The sequence below is a fragment of the Periophthalmus magnuspinnatus genome, chromosome 22, assembly GCF_009829125.3.
Source record: "Periophthalmus magnuspinnatus isolate fPerMag1 chromosome 22, fPerMag1.2.pri, whole genome shotgun sequence".
Lineage (NCBI taxonomy): Eukaryota > Metazoa > Chordata > Actinopteri > Gobiiformes > Gobiidae > Periophthalmus > Periophthalmus magnuspinnatus.
Genome location: NC_047147.1, coordinates 2,843,156 through 2,860,222, shown reverse-complemented (window position 1 = coordinate 2,860,222; position 17,067 = coordinate 2,843,156). Strand labels below are relative to the sequence as shown.

General features: G+C 40.6%; 2 protein-coding genes across 3 annotated transcripts in view; both read right to left on the bottom strand.

Annotated features, from left to right (window-relative positions):
• Positions 1-6,967, bottom strand: part of tmem229b (transmembrane protein 229B) — a 59,622-nt gene extending 52,655 nt beyond the window's left edge. For both annotated transcript variants that reach the window (XR_008649201.1, XM_055231201.1), the window contains exon 1: positions 6,781-6,967. The gene's annotated coding sequence lies outside the window, so the exon portion shown is untranslated. The remainder of the gene's footprint in view (positions 1-6,780) is intronic.
• Positions 6,968-9,634: 2,667 nt separating this feature from the next.
• mta1 (metastasis associated 1) overlaps positions 9,635-17,067 on the bottom strand; it is an 81,138-nt gene continuing 73,705 nt past the window's right edge. Inside the window, exons 14-18 of the mRNA XM_033988281.2 lie at positions 16,869-17,058; positions 14,696-14,782; positions 14,177-14,326; positions 12,497-12,605; positions 9,635-10,181 (exon numbers count right to left, since the gene is read on the bottom strand). Of these exons, the coding sequence (XP_033844172.1) occupies positions 12,526-12,605; positions 14,177-14,326; positions 14,696-14,782; positions 16,869-17,058 (507 nt within the window). The 3' untranslated portion in view covers positions 9,635-10,181; positions 12,497-12,525. The remainder of the gene's footprint in view (positions 10,182-12,496; positions 12,606-14,176; positions 14,327-14,695; positions 14,783-16,868; positions 17,059-17,067) is intronic.

Sequence of the window (17,067 nt, the reverse complement as noted above, 5' to 3'; positions counted from 1 at the left end):
TTGTGATGTCATGAAGTGGTAGATTTCAAGTTAACTTTTACCTTTAGTTCAGCAGAGTTTGCCAATTCCAGATCTCAAATGATCCAAATGATTGAGTGACGTTGTATTGAGGTTAAAACCACAGTGGAGCACTTCCTGTATTACCACATGATGACATCACAAGGTGGAACAGTCTGTTTGTGACAAGGAAACAACATTAGAACAGATCAGAAAACAACCTAATCTCTTATCAGTATGGTAGTAGTATCCTTGTTTAGCTGGGCTCTGAAAAGGTCTATAAAAGAGAGCTCCATTTCAGCCATTTCAAACAGAATCACTACATTTGACCCACTTTACATAGAATCACTACAGAATAGTCTCACTGTGTCGTCTGATCCTGGGCCAAACCACAGACTGGACTGAAAGTGTCCATTATCAAAAGGCACTGCTTTGTATGGTCTATATACAAGAGCAGTAGTCCTGACTCAGTCCTGGTTTAGTCCTGGTTCAGTCCAGGTTCAGCCCTGGTTTTAGTCCTGTTTTAGTCCTGGTTCAGTTCAGGTTCAGTCCTGGTTTAGACCTGGTTTAGACCTGGTTTTTACCTGGTTTAGTATTCAGTTATTACAGTATACCTAGTTCATCTCGGTCTTATTTAGACCTGATTTAATTCTGGTTGAGTCCTATAGTTTAGTTTTCATTTGCACATACATGAATCCTACAGTTTATATGTTTATACTTTTACATTTCTACAAAATTCCATCTTATTTTTAAACAGAGAACGCTGATCCAAAACGTTACATTGATTTTGACAGTGAACACAGATTATGTAAGGCCTTGTACCAGAGCATCGAGCTGTGTGGAGTAAATATGGACGCATTGTTATTCCGAGCCCACATGTTGAACTGAGATAATGATAAAAGCTATTTGCAGCCAACAAACAAAGAATTATGGGTAATGTAGTTTGTAAAGCCCTGAGCAGTCAACAGAATTAGATGGGTTCACTACAATGGAGGGTTCAGTGAATGGGATAATAGGACATTTACTCCCAATGCGGTTTTAAGATTAAAGATGCATTATGCAACTTTCTCGGCAAAGCAATAACCAGAAATGTTCCACGGCATGGCTTGTCCAGCTTATATTTACTCAAGTACAGATGTTTTAATTGCTCCAAAATACATGCGTTAGAAATTGTGCAGAGGGTCGCCTCTTCACAGGTCTGATCTATAACTTATTTGATTTAAAGGCTGGAACATTTCAGACAAAACAACTCCTAGTCCTTGTTTTGTCATTACATTAGGGATGTTCTAGTTTAGTCCTGGTTGATTCCTAGTTTAGCCCCTGTTTTAGTGCCTGTTTTAGCCACGGGTTTAACCCCTGGTTTAGCCCTTGGTTCAGCCCCGATTTAGTCCTGATTTAGCCCTGGAGGACTAAATCAGTTGTAGCCCTGTTTTAGCCCCTGGTCTAGGGCTGGTTTAGTCCCAGTTTAGCCCTGGTTTAGCCCTGGTTTAGCCCCTTGTTTAGCCCCTGGTTTATCCCTGGTTTATCCCTTGGTTTAGCCCCTGGTTTAGCCCCTGGTTTAGCCAGTGGTTTAGCCCCGATTTAGCCCCTGGTTTAGCCCCCGGTTTAGCCCCCGGTTTAGCCCCTGGTTTAGCCCCGTTTTAGCTCTGGTTTAGCCAGTGATTTAGCCCCGATTTAGCCCCTGGTTTAGCCCTGGTTCAGCCCTGGTTTAACCCGGGTTTTGTCCCAGCTCAGTCCCTAGTTTAGCCCCGGTTGTATTATCACATCTTTACACTCAAACATGTGCCTAGATCCTTCCCTGCTGCAGAGTAATTGAAGAATCTTTCCCATAATCCCCTCTGCCTCTAATCTTCTGTACTGTATTTTTATTGTAAGCCTCTGCTCCATCTGCCTCTTCTATAAATCGCCAATAAACTTTTCACAATTACCTCGAGTACGGCGCCCTTTAAAAAAACGTGTTTGGGATTCTTCTCGTCTTGTTACTGTGGGATACGAGCTTTAAAATGTCAGATTAACCACGTTCACTGAACATTTAGGCCAGTGAGCGAGGGGTAGAGAGAAAGGGACATTGTTTTATGTATTCTGTGTATTATTTAAGACTAGTGGTGGGGAGCGATCTTTAAATTATATTTTTTTCAATTTACGACTTGGATATTTAAAATGGATTTAGCCCAGTGCAGTTTTTAGTGTGGTGGCCTAGCTTATTTTGTTTTCGTTGATTAAATATAGCCCTGGTTTAGCCCTGGTTTAGCCCTGGTTTAGCCCTGGTTTAGCCCTGGTTTAGCCCTGGTTTAGCCCTGGTCTAGACCTGGTCTAGACCTGGTCTAGACCTGGTCTAGACCTGGTCTAGACCTGGTCTAGACCTGGTCTAGACCTGGTCTAGACCTGGTTTAGCCCTAGTTTAGCCCCGATTTAGCCCTGGTCCAGTCCTGGTACATTCATAGTTTTATTTTTTAATACTTGGTGTAGTTTGGTTTGGTACTTTGGTCGACTTAATGGTCCAATGGTGTACTCTGGTTTTCCTCTAGAAAGGCTTTTTTACCTTTATTATTTTAAGGCCATAGTGTGCAACTTTTTGCCAAAGAATAGACTAAAGCAAAAGGATTTTTTCTTCATGGGTGTTTATAAAACATATCGATCTCCATGAATGAACCAAAGTATGGTTTTAAGTTTTCATGGAAATATATCTTCATAATGTGTACACTATGCAAACATTTTCCTCCTAACCTCTACACCACAGCCCCACATACAACCACAGTCCCCTCCCCCTCCGGTCGCATGATTTGGTGGGCTGACGGCAGACCCTGAGAACTGGTTGAGTCCGGGTTAAGTCCTGGTTAAGTCCTAGGTCCCGGTTGGAATTATAGACAGATCTTGTGCAGATTTACAGTTGGTCTTTAATGGAGGGTCGTCTCACATGTATCATTAATGTGTCAGTGAACCCGGTCAATGGAATGAGATACAAGAGCTCAAAATAGAGTCAGATCCACAGACTCTGTAAAAAGTGGACTAGGTGAGTGTGACGTCACCCACAGCGTTCAGCTCCAGTCAAATGAAGCTCATCGAGGCTAGAGCAGTTATAGCGGCCAATTTGGAGCCAAGTTCCATATTTGGAATTCTGACCGCAAATACCATAGCAACCAAAGAGCCAATCTGGAGCGAGGCTGTGAAAGTTAACACCCCTTCCCACTCGCATCACTGGTTTAGCAGGGGGTGGGCGCTTAGCAACACTGTCAATTAAATCTGTCAAGCCAACGCTTGCAGGAGTAACCTCGGGAAAAGAAGGCGCCTGATTTGTTTGCAGACAAAATAGTAAAATAAACAATAAACACCAGGATCATGTACAGTGGGTATGAACATTTAAGACCAAAATGACCAGTCTGACAGCAGCAGTTACAGAGCAGGAGAGTAGAAAAATCAATTTTTCAATGTAAAGTGAATTGGAGCCAGAGTCAATGGAGGTGCCCATGATCACTTCCTATTTTGAACGCGGTGGTTAGCAGGTTAGCTATGTCCATTTACATATACAGTCTATGGTTTCAATACAAACTCACCATAAAGAACTAATTTATCTGAACTCCAACCGGTCAGCTGATTTGTGGTGTTAAACAAGTCCCTCTCAAATAACATTAAAGTTACAAGCTAGCTAGAATCAGCATTAGCCAACAGTTTTTCAGTTAGTCACCATCACCTTTTTGTGGAAAATCAAACTCATAATCAGGACCATGAATGCTCAAATTGATCACAGGCTCCTGAACATGTGCTCTTTAAATTCATTCTGTATTTTTTTCTTTTTTTAGACAATCTTAAAACTTTTTTGTCAGTGTTTGCTATTGCTATTGTGTGCATTGTTTCACCGTGGTAACTGCTGAACATGCCGCCATAGACATACATGTAGAACACCCCCAGTGTAATGGCACTGCAAAGATGGAACAAGTACTTTTTTTTATGATAGTGGGGAATGTTTTGTTATTTTTATGTTTTATGATAAGATCTGAACTGCAGTAGGTTGACTTAATAACGTCTGACTCATTAAAGATGCAAACTAACGACTAAAGGGATTCATTCTGCTGTTTATTTAACACTGCTCGAGTTTTTTTTTTATATTTTTTTTTATATTGTACATTTAGAATAGTGTTTGTGCTTTAAACATATTATGTTAGTGGCATAAATTAGTTTAAATATTATAATTTACTGTCCATTCATATATATATATATATATATATATATATATATATAACTTTTTGGAGCTTTCTTCTCCCATGTTATAGCACTCTTCCCTCATAAGAAACATGACTGAAGTGTTTAGATGTACTCCATGCATGTTTGAGTAATCTAGTGATCTCTCCTGGGCCCTATTCAAACCCTCCTTACAGTTAGCCGTATGATTCTGTACAAGGCTCTGCCCACAACCCTACATCACCCATGCTCCCACACGACAATTCTCAATAAATATACAAAAAACATGATACAAAACTGTACACAGCAACTTGACAAACCTGATGTGATGTGCAGGAGTTTCATTAGTGCGATGCCGCTGATTGTGTTGTGATAGTGCTCTGAAGGGGGAGGGACTTAGCACTGAGAACAAAGAGAGGGGAGACTCAGAATTGAAAGTGAAACTTATAAAAGATGTTAATATGTTGCTTTTGGTGAATATAGCAATTTTCAAAACAGTAAAAGGAAACATGGTGATCTAAATAAGTTATGTCTTACAGTTAATACCCCACAGTAAAATAAAGTAAAATACCTCCTCTTTAAAACCCCATAGAAGTAAATACCCCACTTTAATACCTCATAGAAGTGAAATACCCCCTCTATAAGAAATATACTGATGATTCACATTTCCAAATGTGTTTTCATGACAGGTCTAGTTAATCCCGAGGACGTAATGACACATGTTTTTTGTTGTAAACAGGTGGAGCAGATGAACAGGTTTGAAATGAGCAAAACAAAAACCACAATGGAGCTGTGACATGAGGCTGGACTTTAAACAGACACCACCTGCTCCATGTGTGTGTGTGTGTGTGTATATATATATATATATATATAGTGTATAGTGAGTGAAGAAAAGAGGGATATTTCATTTCTATGGGGTATTAAAGAGGGGGTATTTGACTTCTATGGGGCCTTAAAGAGGGATATTTACTTCTATGGGATATTAACTATAACACATAACATATTTAGCCTTTATACCATGTTTCTTTTTATTGTTTTGAAAACAAAACAATGTATTAACATCTTTTATAAGTTTCACTTCCATTTTTGATGCTCTAAGTCCTCCTTCCCTTTGCTTGTCATTCATCTGGAATATTCCATAGTATGGCATTAATCATTTCTATCCTGGATGAAGAGTATAGAGCTGGTCTAATGTTCTGCGACCGGGACAAAAACCACACTGCTCCTCCTGAATCTGAGGTCCCACTATCGGTCAGATCCTCCTCTCCAGTAACCTGCAATAGACCTTACCGGGAATCTAAGGAGTGTGATTGCCCTGTATTTGGAACACACCCTTTGGTCCCTCTTCTTAAACTGAGGGACCACCACCCTGGTCTCCAAGCCCAGCGGTACTGTCCTCGACCGCCACACAAAGTTGCAGAGACGTGTCAGCCAAGACAGCCCCACAACATCCAGAGACTTAAGATCCTCACTCAGCCCCAGAGCCTTGCCAGCGAGGAGCTTGCCAAACAAGCTCCAAGACATTCTTCCCGATCACCTTTCTCCAGGTGTCACTGATGTTGCCCACGTTTAAGTCCCACAGTAGAACAACAGTGTTCCCCGATCGGTGCACTGTCTAGTACCCCTCCCAGGGACTCTAGTTTAATGTCCAAAATGCAATAATATAAACTGTACCCTATCTCCCTGTGACTGATTACACCTATCTGCAAAGTCAAGGTCCAGGCAGGATTTGGAGTGTAGAAGAACCGCTCTCACAGACATTACAAAACATAATATTGTTTGAATTATCTTAATAAAAAGTGCATCAAACCAGACCAGGCCCGTAGTAACGCCCGCAATCTTGGCACAACACGGGTGACCACAGACGGCGGTAATTACTGAGCCAAAGTCATGTTATTCGCCCGTGTAAAGCAGAGACACTACTGCGCATGCCCAGAGTCTGCAGCATCACGCAGCCTTCTCCATGCACTGCAGCAAAAACTAACAAAAACCGACAGATACGGGCAGAAATAGGTTTTAATGCGACGTAAAAGAGCGCCAATGACAGTACGCGCGTCCGAGTGTCCGTTTCCAACATAAGACAGTAGGTTACGCATTTTTAACAGGTGTAACATCAGCTGTGGATGCGGCGAATAAGCGGCATATTTAGATGTACAATTTAAAATATAAACGATAGATCCTCGCTCACAAAAAGTTAAACCAATATACTTTGTGCGTAAAAAGGTTTGGAGTGATAAAAAACATGACAAAACTTAAACAAAATTATGCTAAAATTGGCAAAGTTAAACACCAAAATGTTGCCAACTTCCGTAGCTAATAAGCCAAATAGTTTGACCGTAGGATCAGGTCTATACCAGGACTAATCCAAGTCTAAAGAAACATCAACTGGGCACGCAACATGGTAAAAGCAAGGACGATACCAGAACTAAACCAGGTCTACAAAACCAGGAATGTACCACGACCAAACAGGGACTTAAACAGGACTAAATGAGATCTAAGCCAAACCAGAACCAGGTCTAGACCATGTTATCCGATGGTTAAGCAATAGTCATAAATCTTACTGTTGAGATTACGACACAAACGAATCGTGTTTTGGTGCGTTACCTCCACCAGCTTCGCACGGTTCCAGCGGTGTCCTGTCAGCAGCGCAGCCGGGCGTCAGGCGCATCCCCTCGGCGTGATTCTGAGGCTCGGCTCGGCGGGTCTCCAAGTGGAAATGTGGACGGAGGAGCGGAGAGTGTCGGTGAGGTTGTCCGCAGTGCTGCCACAGAGCAGCGGTGGCGAACAGCGGCCAAACCCGGCACATGCTCAGAGCGCACTTTCAAACGGCTCTGCTTAACCATTTATGTGCCGAGGCCAAGGGAGTCCCAGTCCTACACTTTAAAGTCAAATAAAATGCTGAGCTTTAAAATTATGTCACACTTTTTCCATGTATTTTTTTTTTATTTTTATTTTGATTCAAATAAATAAATAAATTACACCATTGTCTGTTCTGTTATGTTTAACACACAAACCCTTCTTCTCTCAAAAGGTCTGGAATTGCCAATCTCTACTGAATTAAAGGTAAAAGGAGCTGTTAACTTCAAAACTACCACTACATGACGTCATAACGTGGAACAGAGCATTTTGAGCTTTGGGGATGGAGACAGACTAATAAAGGGTTATGCAAACATGAATAAAATAAAAGCAGAACTCTGGGCATGTGTTTGAGGAAGTAACAACATTGTAAAATAGTTTACAATATTATAACATGGCTTAAAACTCACAAGAGTCCATTTTGGGTAACATAGGACTTTTAACATAAAATATGTAGATGGGAAAATGTAAAAAGGATCAACTTTTTTTGTATAGGCCCGGACGCACTCTCTAAAAGACAACAGTTCCTTTGGCCTAGGGCTAATTCATTTAATTTCATTTTCATTTATTTATTTCGAGCACAGGTACTTTTAAAACTCATCTCACAAACTGTTCATATACAAGCTCGAAAAGGAGTGGGAAGAAGAAAACTTTTCAAGTCCCACCCCCATCTTCTATCAGGACACACACACGCGCACATGCACACATACATACATATATATATATATATACACACACACAGATTATATATATATATTATATACACACACACACAGATTATATATATATATTATATACACACACACACCTTTTGTTAAAAGGAATTCTCACATTGGCTTCTGTCATATAAATCAATAGTAAAGAGCCAGTCATTTGGACGGCTCTTTGAAATGAACTGATCCAAAAGATTCACATCCCATAAAGGAGTCGAACGTTTCTTCACTAGCTACTATTTTAACCCATAAGAACCCAGACCCATTTTTCCTTAAAGGAAAATTATGTGGGATATACCACAGACCAAGTGGACCACATAGAACACATTTCTGCAAAGTGTTTGTTACACTGGTGTCACCGTGGGTTCTTATGGATTAATCCTGTGTAACGGATTTTTGATAACATGCTCTTATATAGACCGTTGTCACATATTTAATTTTGTCTGCAATGGTTTAACTAATATTATTTCTTCTATATTCAAATTAATACTTATAAATGATTACCCACCTCTGCAGGAACCAGAGACCATCTCGCTGGAGGGATCTTGCTCAGTCAGTGTTGTGTTGAGGTTGTAAAAAGTTTGACTGTGAAATCTGTAAGTAAATATATTTTTATCGACCTTAACAATGTCAAAATCAGGATGTACTGCAAGCTTGCTACAAGAGTGAACAAAAACACGAGACGTATGAAATTTTGCCTGGAAGGTTCCACAATGACATGAAACTCCATGGAAACCTGTCTGAGTTAAGGGTCAGATCTATGGAGAGGTGAGTTTGCGTGTTCTCCCCGTGTCTGGGCAGAGTTTGTGTGTTCTTCCTGTGTCTGGGTGGAGTTTGCATGTTCTCCCCGTGTCGTGGTGGAGTTTGCAAGTTCTCCCCGTGTCTGGGTGGAGTTTGCATGTTCCCCCCGTGTCTGGGTGGAGTTTGCATGTTCCCCCCGTGTCTGGGTGGAGTTTGCATGTTCTCCCCGTGTCTGGGTGGAGTTTGCATGTTCTCCCCGTGTCTGGGTGGAGTTTGCATGTTCTCCCCGTGTCTGGGTGGAGTTTGCATGTTCTCCCCGTGTCTGGGTGGAGTTTGCATGTTCTCCCCGTGTCTGGGTGGGTTTCCCCCCCCCCCAATCCAAAACATGCACAATAGGTCAGTAGTTCCGACCAAGACTAGCTCAAGATCTGGAGATGGGTCCACTGCTCCTGACAGGTTTAACCCAGAGACACTGAAGTTTGGATCAAATGCAGAGGACAAATTTACCTACGGGGACATCCAGTGAACCTTAACCTTACCTTAAAGGGCCCATATTACACCATTTTTAATCTATGTTATGTTTCCTCATCACAAACAGACCTGGATTTGTGTTTTGTTTCATTCACACATGTTTAACACACAAACCCTACAGATGTAGGCTGAGTTCTTCTCTCAAAATGAAAACACTCTGTTCCACCTTGTGATGTCATTATGTGGTAATACAGGAAGTGCTCCACTGTTTTTAAACTCCATACACCTTCACTAGAATCATTTGGATGATTTCAGCCTTGGAATTGCATTCCCGTTCTCTACTGAACTAAAGGTAAAATGAGTTGCTAACTTGAAGACTACCACTTCATGACATCACAAGGTCACAATTTTGAGCTTTGGAGATGTAGACAGACTAATAATTAAGTGTTACTCAAACATGTGTGAATGAAACAAAACAACTCCAGGTTTGTTTTTGAGGAGGTAACAGCGTTATAACATGGCTTAAACCTCAAGAGAGTCCATTTGGTGTAATATAGGGCCTTTAAGCGGAAGAATTACAATAGTTTTCCTTACAAATCTCTTTACTTGCAACTATCGTTAATTTTTGTCCAAACAATCCACTCACATCCACCTTGAACACACAGACCGCAGACACATGGAAAACCAATCTTTTTTTTAATTGCATTATTGAAGCATAGACGCATTACTTGTGAAAAAGGTAGAAAAACAGCATTTCTTTCTTGAATAAGTTAAACCAGGCCAAACATCGAGACCGACCCAAACTGAACCGTCCAAAGCAATTGCTTTTTTTTTTTTACCAAAATGGAGGACTTAACTCATATCAGAAATAATGAACTCCTGTTTTTGAAGTTAAAATAAATGAGAAAACACAGAAGTAGATGAGAGTGGCTATTTTTTTTGTGTTTACAATCCCGTCCCAAATGGGTTTTTAAGCAAGCATATCATGAAACCTGTGTAGATCCACCGCTCAACAATACGCAAAGTTATAGTAGAAAATTATAATAACATTAATTACAGAGACGGTAATAATGGTAAGATTAGTCCTGTACACAAGGGGGTGCTGTTTGGACCACAGATTTACAGAGGAGTGCTGGACTCTCAGACAGAAATGAGGGGCAAGAAGATGTTTTCTACGGGAATCAACTTCTGTCCTCAGCTGTGGTGATCAGACGACTCCACTTTCTGTAAATAAAAAAATATATATAAAAAGTTAGAACAAATATACATTTCTTGAAAACTTAGGAAGTAAAAAGTATGGCTATCATGTAGTAATTATACATCTACTGTGTGGGGCATAGGTGTAGAATTCAGTTTGGCTGAGAAATGACAAAACAGTGACTCTTTGATCTCGTCTGATCTCTGAAGCAGGACTGGGCCTGGTTAGTACTTTGATGGGAGACTGCTGAGAATATCAGGTGCCACAGGTGGGCACTAGTGGCTCTAGTGCAAAGCTAACCTGCTAGCCGCAGCGTACCAAATAGGAAGTGATCATGGGCTGTGCTTCCATCTCCATCGACTCCAATTCACTTCGTCTCTCCTCTCTGTAACTCCTGCAGTTAGCTTCCTTATTTTGGTCTTAAAATGTTATGTTATTAACCCATTCTAAATGATCCTGGTATTTTTATTTTGCTATTGTGTCTGTAACTCAAAATATAAACATTAATAACAGACAAATCAGGCACCTTCGTTCCCCGAGGTTGCTCCCGCCACTAGCGTTAGTAACAGATTTAACTGGTAGCGTTGCTAAATGCCTACTCCCTGCTACACCAGCGGTGCTCGAAGGAAGGGGCATGGCTTTCACCAGCCTGACTCTTTGGTTGCTACGATACTCCAGAATTGCAGATATAAAACTTGGTTCCAAATTAGCCCCTATAACTGCTAACGATAAGTTGATAAAGTGATAATAGTGACAGGCCTAGGTGGTGTGCGTGTGACTGTGCACTGGTAGGGGTCAGAGGGGCTGATGGTGCAGACTGACAGCCTTGATTCAGTCAGTCTGTCCCAGGGCAACTGTGGCTACAATAATACCTCACCACCACTGAGTATGGAGTGCATGATTAATGGACTGTAAAGCCTTTGAATGTCTTGAGAGGCACTGTACAAGTCCAATGCATTATTCATATTATAATATCATTTTAACAACATTCATTTTAGCTGCACTCTGTATAAAACACTGGCCTCTCGTATGTGGTGATGTCATCTGAAAGCCAGTGATAAAAAAAAGACCTCATGTTACCCCGGTCCTGAGTGTTAGACTGGCTCACAGAATCAATTTAAAATCCTTTTATTCATCCATAAATCTCTAAACAGTGGAGGTCCAAATTGTCTGACAGACCAACTCCCTCTGAGCCCCATAGCCCCTCCGATCAGCTGGTATAGGTCGAGTTCAGACCAACTCCCTCTGAGCCCAATGGCCCCTCCGATCAGCTGGGACAAGTCAAGTTCAAGCCAACCACGCTCAAGCCTCGTTTGGTTTTTGTGCATCCCAAATGCAGAATTCTTTACCAGAAAATCTGCGTCTTGAAACAAGGTCTAATATTTGAAATCTACATTAAATCTTTTAAAATACAGCCTATGAATAATTAATGGAAAAACAAAGCATGAATTTAACCTGAAAGTTTTAATTACCATATTTTCCGGACTATAAGTCGCTCTGGAGTATAAGTCGCACCAGTGAAACAATGCGTAATAATGAAGAAAAAACATATATAAGCTGCATTGGACTATAAGTCACATTTTGGGGGGAAATTTCTTACAGGTATTCCAAACACACCAGCGCCATCTATTGGTGAAACAAGTGAACTGTAACATGTATAATCAACCATTACATAACACATATTTATTCAACTACATGAAGCATAGACAAACTGAATACGTGTCTGGTATGTTAACTTAAGATATTAACAGATAATCAGATAACTAAAGCATAAAAAACAGCTAACAAGTTTACTTTGGATTTCACAGATCACTAAACCCATTGAATCCTTAATCCTCGATGTTGCTTCTGAACAACTCCGCCTGCTCCAGAAGTAGATGAAGCACTGCTTCCACTTTTGCATGGCTGTCATACGGGTACACAAGTCTAGAGTGCCCTCACGCGGTTGTCAGTGTGACAATAACGAAGATGTGAAATTAGATATTTTAATAATTTCACATATAAGTCGCATCTGAGTATAAGTCGACTCCCCCGGCCTACTATGAAAAAAAGTGTGATTTATAGTCCGGAATAATGGCAAAGTGATCCATGAATTTACAGATTTGATGACTTAAATATTTTAACTGTTTAACTGACCTTTTGTGTTATGTGCAAATTATGTTAATTCATATTTTTTTACCAACTATGTGAGCGTTTATGTCACAAATTGTTGTGATTGTAATTCTGTGTAAATGCATCAGGTGCGTGTTGTACTTTGAGTTACAGGTGAGTGACATGTCTGTGTTGTATCTATGAATGACAGGTGTGTGTTACACCTTTGAGTGTCAGATGTGTGTTGTACCTTTGCAGTGCAGAGGGACCCTCCTCACTTCAGTCCAGTTCATGAACCTCGTCCTGAATTGAACGTTTGGCCACGATGTCCCACTGAGGAACCAGCACCTTGGACTTACCTGAACAACAAACAAACACAAAGACACAGAAATGAGTTGATGAACAATAACAGACACTATAAATCTATGAGCACAATGAAAATGTTACAATACATCTTAAACGAACCATCTTTTGCCCTCTAGTGGTGACTGAAAAAAGTCTACTGTATCATTTGAACAGAATTTACAATATTGTATTAACAAAAATATACCTGGCAATCAATTAAGAGCACACAAATACACCATATATACATATACACTGTCTATTACATAACAAGACAAATATATGGCCTTCACATCACCCTTAGGTTAGCCAAACGTAACTCAAATTTTTGGTTTAATTTTAAGTGTGGTTTTAAATTCACATGATTTACACAATCCATGAGTTTCAGACTGATGCAAAAATCAGGGCCATGTCAGTTGCCATAGCAATTGACAATTCAAAACCAAATATTATACCTTCTGAATGGTGCAAAGTCCTAAAAATAAATCTGAAACCAAGGAATATACACATCATTGTATTTACCAACTGAAAGAAGAGACTATATTTACTAAATCACAGAATTGGACAGTGTGATAAAAACCACAACGTAATTAAACGAGACTAAATCAATGTAATTATCAGTTTAAATTTTAATTAAACCACAAATCATGTGTCCAATTAAGATGATTAGCCTCAGACAACCCCTCTTCACTTCCTGATCACTGTTACCATGACAACGGGGTGTCCATTCACAGCTCTGTGCTTCTGTGCAATTGCCTCGTCTCCTCATTTACCCAAAATTCTCTCCGTCATCCATGTCTGCCTCTTCACGTCTCTACTGTCGCCTGGGACGACCAAACTGGGGCATAACCCAAAACCCAGAGTCCCTCCAAAGAAGATATTACACAAAGTTGACTCTTGTGAGCTTTAAGTCATGTTCTAATGTTACCTCCTCAAAAACAGACCAAGACTTGTGTTTTGTTTCATTCACACATGTTTGAGTAACACTTTATTATTAGTGTGTCTACATCTCCAAAGCTCAAAACGCTCTGTTCCACCTTGTAATGTAATGAAGAGCTAGTTTTCACGTTAACGGTTCCCTTTACCTTTAGTTTAGTAGAAAAGGGCAATTCCAGGACTGAAATGATCCAAATGATTCTAGTGAAGGTGTGTGGAGTTTAAAAACAGTGTGGCACTTCCTGTATTACCACATGAGATCACAAGGTGGAACAGAGCGTTTTCAGTTTGAGAGAAGAACTAAATATGCAGTGTTTGTGTGTTAAACATGTGTGAATGAAACAAAACACAACTCCAGGTCTGTTTGCGATGAGGAAACATTAGAACAGATCAGAGAATAGAGTAATAAGGGCCCTTTAAGTTGAGTGTACTGTGTTTACTATTACTACTTGTAAAACCACAGAAACAAGACACCACAGCCAAGAGGAAGTACTAAGATATGGATGTCCAATTTAAAAGGCGCACTATGTAACTTTAAATTGGACAGAAGCGCGCCCATGATCACTTCCAATTTGGAACGTGACGGCCAGCAGATAAGCTATGTCCATTTATATATACAGTCGGTGGTTGTACTGTTTGCATCAGTTCTCACCGTCGAGTCCGTTGTGCTGTTCGTAGGAGCGTTTTCCAAGGATGGTGGGTGAGCCGTGGTTCAGGATAGGAGAGGCTTTGATCGGAGTGAGGCTCCCAGTGGAGATGCAGCCGGAGCGGGGAGGCTCTCGGGCCGGACGAGGGTGTGCTTCTGGAGACAAGACACAATGGTATCAATAATAAAACAAAAACATACACAACCAGTCAAAAGTTTGGACACACTATACACACAAAAGACTTCAAATATATGAAGTAAGATATATGGATTATTATGTAGTAAAGAAATGTTTTATGTTCAAATCCTCAAACTATTCACCCTTTGCTTTGTCAAGAAATATTTATTAGTTGTCTTTACTACTTACTTCATATATTTGATGTCTTCTGTGTGTATATGAAATGTAGAAAGTAGTAAAAAAAACATAAATAAAAACAATGAACATGAGGGTGTGTATGTGGTTACATTCATTACATTATTTTTTATCTCAATATAGTCAAATTATACATATAAACAAAGTCGTACCTAAATACCGGACCACAGACTCAAGTGGTTTACGTTCCACAGGTTTCAATGAAGGCTTTTTGAGCTTTTCTGGCAATCGTAGTGCACCTGTGAGGATATGAAATCAAAACACAGCATTTCAACCCCCTCATCTGTATATATGGGCCACAGACTGTAGAAAGAAGTGAACTAGCAGTTATAGGGGTGAATGGGGGCTGCGAGTATTATAGCAACCAAAGAGCCAATCTGGAGCGAGGCTGTTCAAGGTAACGCCTCTTCCCACCCCTTGCTTTAGCAAGGAGCAGGCGCTGAGCAACGCTGTCAATCAAACTTGTTAATTTTTTTTTATTTTATTTAACCTTTATTTTACCAGGTAGGTCGGTTCAGAACCAATTCTCATTTTCAACGACGACCTGGCCAAGAGGCAGAAATTTCAACATACAACAGAATAACATCCACACAGGCAAAGACAAGACAAAACAACAACATTAAGACAGTTCCTATTTTCCACTATTTACAGAGAGTTAAAAACAGAGTTAAAAACAAGTACATTGGTCACGTACTATAGATTTTATTGAGTTGATGAATGAAGCTATTGGAGTCAGAATACTAACTTTTAGTGTTTTTTGTAGATTGTTCCAGTCGTTGGGAAAGTGAAATGACGATTGACCAAAAGATGTACGGACTCGTGGGGTAATCATGGTGATAATGTTACTGGAACGTAGGTTATGTGTGTTATTAGAAATGTTGATGAGTGAGCAAAGATAATGAGGGGTTTTACCAATTAATGTTTTATAGATTAATTTGTACCAATTTATTAATCTGCGGGAGTGAAGTGACGGCTAGTCAACCAGTGAGTACAGAAGACAGTGATGGGTAGTGAAAGGGGCACCTGTGACAAAACGGATTGCTGAGTGGTAAATGACATCAAGTTTATGGAGGAGAGTTTTTGATGCTGACCTGTAGATGATGTCACCGTAATCGAAGATAGGGAGGATTGTCATTTTGACAAGGGTGTGTTTTGCAGAATGGGTGAATGAGGATTTATTGCGATATAGAAAGCTGATTCTTGATTTGACTTTGGAAAGTAATGTGTTAATATCAATGTCAAAAGAAAGTGTATTGTCAAGCCATATGCCTATTTGTAAGAATTTTTCTAGTTGTAGATGTGTACCATCTAGGGGTGAGATGTTGGTGTGGTAGGGAATCTGGGGTAAATTATGGTTGAAAATCATGTATTTCATTTTGGTTGTGTTTAAAAGTAGATGAAGGTTGGAAAAGGCTTGTTGGAGACTGGTGAAACTGTTTTGTAAAGAGCAGAGGGCTGTGTTAAGGGCTGGATGTGTACAGAATGGTGTCGTCAGCGAATAAATGTATGTGGGAGGTGCCAGCACCAGAAACTACGTTACTAATGTAGATTTTAAAGAGGGTTGGTCCTAGTATGGACCCTTGAGGAACCCCTGTGGTCAAGGTTAGGGGGTAAGATTGATGCCCTTCAGCTCGCACCAACTGAATAAGTCCCGAGATGTAGCTCCTAAACCATGCCAGGCACTTCTCTGAGAGGCCTATTTGCTGAAGTCTGCTGAGTAGGGTGTTGTGATCTACTGAATCAAAGGCTTTAGCCAAGTCCACAAAGACAGCCACACAATATTCTTTTTTATCTATGGCACTTATGATGTCATTTAGAACCTTAAGTGTCACAGAGATACACACATGGCCAGTTCTAAAGCCAGACTGCAAGTCCGTAAGGATGCTGTGGGTTTCAAGATATTGTGTAAGCTGTTGATTGATTAGTTTTTCAATGACTTTGGAGAGGCAAGGCAGGATGGAGATAGGCCTATAGCCTATCATGACCTATTGTTAATGCTAGCAGGAGCAACCTCGGGGAAAGAAGGCTCCCGATTTGTCTGTTATTAATGTTCATATCTTGATTTACAGACGCATTAGCGAAATAAAAACATCAGGATCATGTAGAGGAACAAAGTGACAAGTCTGACAGCAGAAGTTACAGAGAGGGGCCACAGTTTTTCAGTGTAAAGTGAATTCGAGCCGAGTCAATGGAGCTGCCCATGATCACTTCCTATTTGGACTGCAGCGGCAGCTAGTAGGTTAGCTATGTCCATTTAGATACAGTCTATGGTTTGAATGTAGTGATTGTGTGTGTGGATGGAGAGACCATGTCTGCGTTACTCACATTCGGCCTTGATGGCGGCTGAGTTGACAGGGAGGTACGGGTGCCGTGCAAGGAGACGGGGTCTAATCAGGTCCTGGCACAGTCTCCGGGCGACGCGAGTCACGGCAGTGGTCTGAAGGTAAAACGCCTGTCGAGTTTTCACAGCAAACTTTGGACTGCCACTGTGTCTGAGGGGGAGGCCGTGAGGGCTCTGAGAAGA